Below are 5630 nucleotides of genomic sequence, written 5' to 3'. Positions count from 1 at the left end.
TCATTTCTGCCATCTTTAGGGGAGAGATATCAAGATCTGGTGAGCTTGACATGCATCCACTGCTGACCTAACTAGTGTAGCTGGGGGTGAAAAAGGCATGGCAGCCAGTAGCCCAGAAAGTGTGTGTGTATGTGTGTGTGATTGTGTGTGTATGCGAGTGTGTGTGTGTGTGTGTTGTGAACTGGGGCCAGTCCTCAGAGCAGGGGTACCAGGGCTCATTTATTGACAGAGGCTAGAACTCAAGCAACAGAAGTTACTAATGGGGGTGTCCATTTCGACTCATGGGATATCTTTATAACAAAATTAAGAAAGTCCTACAAAATCAGTAAAATGAAGGATTCCCCATATCTTGAAGTTTCAGCTGGTGCAGAGTGGCAGCTTCATTCCCCAACACGTACTGCCACCATTTCTCATCATCGTCCCTCATGCTTCTTCCCCTTCAACACTCTGGCTTTCTTTTGAGCCTTGATTTTCTGAATCAAGCAGCTTCCTTGGGGCCTTGACACTGAGCCTTGTCCCTATTGGAAAAAAACTCTTCCTGAGATAACCTCAATCTCCCTTCCTATCTCCCTTGAGGTCCTGTTCACATGTCACCTTCTTTGCAGGTCTTGTGTGGACATCCAGTAAAAGAATAACACCTCATCAAGTCTCTCCTTATGCCTGCTTTCCTGTCTTCACAGCTTCTGTCACCATCTGACATTATATGTATTCACTTACAATCTCTCTCTATCATAGAATTATAAGGAAATTGTTTATCAGTACCTTGTATTCATCACCCAAACAGTGCCTAGAACAAGGTCAATACTCAGAATGTATTCCTCAAGGGATGCAAAACATTCTCAATAAAATGAGAATTTCCTTTATGCTTGAGGAACAGACAGAGGTAGAAACAGAATTTTGGATGTGATGCCCTAATGGTATGAGACCCACCGCATATATTGAATTTAACTTCCCGACTCTAAAGTGTAAGTGGTTAACAGTCATGCCAGATCATGAATGCTTGTTTGTGTGAAAATTAGTCATTTGTTTTTCTATATGCTTTTAGTTACCACCAACAGATGGAGTCAGGGAATATTACAGGAGTTTCAGAGTTTCTTCTTCTGGGATTTTCAGAGGAAACTGAAGTGCAGCTCCTCATATTTGGGCTTTTCCTCTCCATGTACCTGATCACTGTGCTTGGAAACCTACTCATTATCCTGGCTTTCACCTCTGACTCCCACCTCCACTCCCCCATGTACTTCTTCCTGGCCAACCTGTCCTTCACAGACATCTGTGTTACCTCCACCACCATCCCCAAGATGCTGGTGAATATAAAAACAGAGAGAAAAGTCATAACCTTTGCAGGCTGCTTTACACAGATGTACTTTTTCCAACTCTTTGCAGGATTAGACATTTTTCTCCTGACTGTGATGGCTTATGATCGTTTTGTGGCTATCTGTCACCCCCTGCACTACACAGTCATCATGAACCCCCAGCTCTGTGGACTGCTTGTTCTGATGTCCTGGATCCTAAGTATCCTGCATGCCTTGTTAGAAACCTTAATGGTGTTGCGGCTGTCATTCTGTACAGAGGTGGAAATCCCCCACTTTTTCTGTGAACTCAATCAGATGATCCAGCTTGCCTGCTCTGATACCTTTCTCAATAACGTGGTGATGTATTTTGCAGTTATGTTCCTGGCTGGTGGTCCCTTCCTTGGGATCCTCTACTCTTATTCTAAGATAGTTTCCTCCATACTTGGGATCTCTTCAGCTCAGGGCAAGTACAAAGCCTTTTCCACCTGTACATCTCACCTGTCAGTTGTCTCCTTATTTTATTGTACGAGCCTAGGCGTGTACTTTAGCTCTACTGCTACCCAGAGCTCCCATGCAAGTGCAGTGGCCTCAGTGATGTATACGGTGGTGACACCCATGCTGAACCCCTTCATCTACAGCCTGAGGAACAAAGACATAAAGAAGGCTCTGATGAGATTCTCTGAGGTGGCAGCTCTAAAAGGGCCAGTTGTCCTGGGACTGAAGAAGTGTCCATGACTGCCGGGCCCAAAGTGTGAGGCAAAACTTTGACCATAATGTGAAAGTCGAACATGCCTCCTCTATGTTTTTCGAGGATCTTTCCTTTATTTTGACCTCGCTGAAAAATGTTCATAACTTGTTTTATTAAGCCTTTTGATAGCTCTGGTATACAGCAGATTATTCTTTTGTCATTTCTCTACCTCCTCAAAGTCATTCTCACCTCAGATGTGAAATATTTGGGCATTCTCAATTATTCAAAGGACTACATGAATCTGTTAAGAATAATTTATTCTGAAATAAAATATCATAGTATTTTTTCCAGTTTTTTTTCCCAGAGAAATGAAAAAAAAAACCCCAAAACACTTTATTCATACAATGGAATCTTACACTATAGCAGTGAAAATGAAAATGAAAAACAAAATAAACATGTATCAATATAAGCAATTCTCAGAAACATAAAGTGGAAAAAGTGCAGAATATGTAGTATATTATTTATTTAGGTATAGTTTTAAAGTGTTATTTTATTTTCTCAGTGTTCCAAGATCCATTGTTTATGCATCATAATGAGTGCTCCATGAAATACGTGCCCTCCTTAATATCCACCACCAGGGTCACCCAAAACCCCATGCCCTTCCCATCCAAAGCCCTCCATTTGTTTCTCAGAGTCCACAGGCTCATGGTTTATCTAATCCTCTGATTACCCACAACTCCCTTCTCCTCTCCTTCTCCCAATGTCCTTCATGTACAAGTAAGTGAAACCATATGATAATTGACTCGCCCTGCCTGACTTATTTCACTCAGCATAATCTCCACCAGTGCTGTCCATGTTGATACAAAAGTTGGGTATTCATCCTTTCCGATGGAGGTGTAATATCCCATTGTATATATGCACCATACCGTCTTTATCCATTTGTCTCTTGAAGGGCATCTTGACCACTTCCATGGTTTGGCGACTGTGGTCACTGCTGCTATGAACATTGGGGGAGAGATGGCCCTTTTTTTCATGACATCTGTGTCTTTGGGATAAATACCCAGTAGTGCAATTGCAGGATCATAGGGTAGCTCTATCTTTAATGTCCTAAGGAATCTCCACACTGTTTTCCAAAGTGGCTGCACCAACTTGCATTCCCACCAACAGCCTAAGAGGGGTCCCTTTTCTCCACATCCTTTCCAACACTTGTTTCCTGTCTTGTTAATTTGGGCCATTCTAACTAATATAAGGTGGTATCTCAATGTGGGCTTGATTTGAATCTCCCTGATGGTTCATGACGATGAACATTTTTCATGTGTCTGATAGCCATTTGTATGTCTTCCTTGGAGAAGTGTCTGTTCATTTCTTCTGCCCACTTTTCTGTCATTTGTTTGACTGAATGCTATGCCTATGGAAAATTAATCTTGACAACAACAGCGATTTACATGAATTTAGAACAAAAAATGTGAGACTATGCGTCTCATTTGTGAACATAATTTGCTTGTATATCACCACCTTAACTCTTCTTTCTGGGAATCCAGACTTAGACATTCTGGTGCTTATAGCTAATCATGGGGACTTTCCCACACTTTAGGATTCTATTGTTACACAGTTTGTACCCACCATGCCTACCAGGGTCGATAGAAAATAATAATAATAATAATAAATAGAATACATGTCTCCAAGTGGAATTTATGCAGAAAGACAAATATGGGGAAAAAACTGACAGAATAGACATTTTAACAATGTTTATTCTTCCAATCCAAGAGCATGGAATGGTCTTCCATCTTTTTCTGTCTTCTTCAATTTCTTTCATGAGTGTTCTGTAGTTCCTCAAGTACAGATCCTTTACCTCTTTGGTTAGCTTTATTCCCAGGTATCTAATGGTTCTTGGTGCTATAGTAAATGGAATCAATTCTCTAATTTCCCTTTCTGTATTTTCATTGTTAGTGTATAAGAAAGCCACTGATTTCTGCACATTGACTTTGTATCCTGCCACGTTGCTGAATTGCTGTATGAGTTCTAGTAGTTTGGGGGTGGAGTCTTTTGGGTTTTCCATATAAAGAATCATGTCATCTGTGAAGAGAGAGAGTTTGACTCCTTCATTACCAATTTGGATACCTTTTATTTCTCTTTGTTGTCTGATTGCTGTTGCTAGGACTTCTAATACTATGTTGAACAAGAATGGTGAAAGTGGGCATCCTTGTCTTGTTCCTGATCTCAAAAGGAAGGCTGCAAGCTTTTTCCCATTGAGGATCATATTTGCTGTGGGTCTTTCATAGATAGATTTGATGAGGTTCAGGAATGTTCCTTCTATCCCTATACTTTGAAGCGTTTTAATCAGGAACAGGTGCTGGATTTTGTCAAATGATTTTTCTGCATCAATTGAGAGGACCATGTGGTTCTATTCTCTTCTCATATTAATTTGTTGTATCACATTGATTGATTTGTGAATGTTGAACCATCCTTGTAGCCCAGGGATGAATCCCACCTGACATGGTGGATAATCTTTTTAATGTGCTGTTGGATCCTGTTGGCTAGGATCTTGTTGAGAATCTTAGCATCCATATTCATCAGTGATATTGGTCTAAAATTCTCCTTTTTGGTAGGGTCTTTGCCTGGTTTGGGGATCAGGGTAATGCTGACTTCATAGAAAGAGTCTGGAAGTTTACCTTCTGCTTCAATGTTCTGAAACAGCTTCAGGAGAATAGGTGTTATTTCTTCTTTGAAGGTTTGGTATAATTCCCCAGGGAATCCATCAGGTCCTGGGCTTTTGTTTTTGGGGAGGTTTGTGATCACTGCTTCAATCTCCTTACAAGATATCGGTCTATTCAGGTTGTAGATTTATTCCTGGTTCAATTTTGGGACTTTATATTTTTCCAGGAATGCATCCATTTCATCTAGGTTGCTAAGCTTATTGGCATATAACTGTTGATAATAACTTCTGATGATTGTTTCTACTTCCTTGGTGTTCGTTGTGATCTCTCCCTTTTCATTCATAATTTTATGAATTTTGGCTTTCTCTCTTTTCTTTTGGATTAGCGTGGCCAATGGTTTATTGATCTTATTGATTCTTTCAAAAAACCAGCTTCTAGTTTTATTGATACGTTCTACTGTATCTCTGGTTTCTACCTCATTGATCTCAGCTCTAATCTTAATGATTTCCCTTCTTATGTGTAGAGTTGGTTTGATTTGTTGTTGATTCTCCAGTTATTTAAGGTATAGAGACAGCTGGTGTGTTCTGGATTTTCCAATTTTTTTGAGGGAGGCTTGGATGGCTATGTATTTTCCCCTTAGGACCGCCTTTGCTGTATCCCATAGGTTTTGGACCAAAGTGTCTTCATTCTCATTGGTTTCCATGAATTGTTTTAGTTCTTCTTTGATCTCCTGATTGATCCAAGCATTCTTAAGCAAGGTGGTCTTTAGCTAACCAAAGAGGTAAAGGATCTGTACTCGAGGAACTACAGAACACTCATGAAAGAAATTGAAGAAGACACAAATAGATGGAAGACCATTCCGTGCTCTTGGATCGGAAGAATAAACATTGTTAAAATGTCTATACTGCCTAGAGCAATCTATACTTTTAATGCCATTCCAATCAAAATTCCACCGGTATTCTTCAAAGAGCTGGAGCAAATAATCCTAAATTT

The 5630-nt window shown here is 40.1% G+C and overlaps 1 protein-coding gene across 1 annotated transcript; it reads left to right on the top strand.

The window, feature by feature from the left end:
* Nucleotides 1-1058: 1058 nt before the first annotated feature.
* Nucleotides 1059-2027, top strand: LOC132010371 (olfactory receptor-like protein OLF4). Its single transcript, XM_059388249.1, has one exon. It carries the CDS (start codon nucleotides 1059-1061, stop codon nucleotides 2025-2027), a length of 969 nt encoding a protein of 322 aa, XP_059244232.1.
* Nucleotides 2028-5630: the final 3603 nt, after the last annotated feature.

Source organism: Mustela nigripes, chromosome 2, assembly GCF_022355385.1.
Source record: "Mustela nigripes isolate SB6536 chromosome 2, MUSNIG.SB6536, whole genome shotgun sequence".
Lineage (NCBI taxonomy): Eukaryota > Metazoa > Chordata > Mammalia > Carnivora > Mustelidae > Mustela > Mustela nigripes.
Note: the sequence above shows the minus strand (reverse complement) of the source record. Positions and strands in the feature narration are given on the sequence as shown.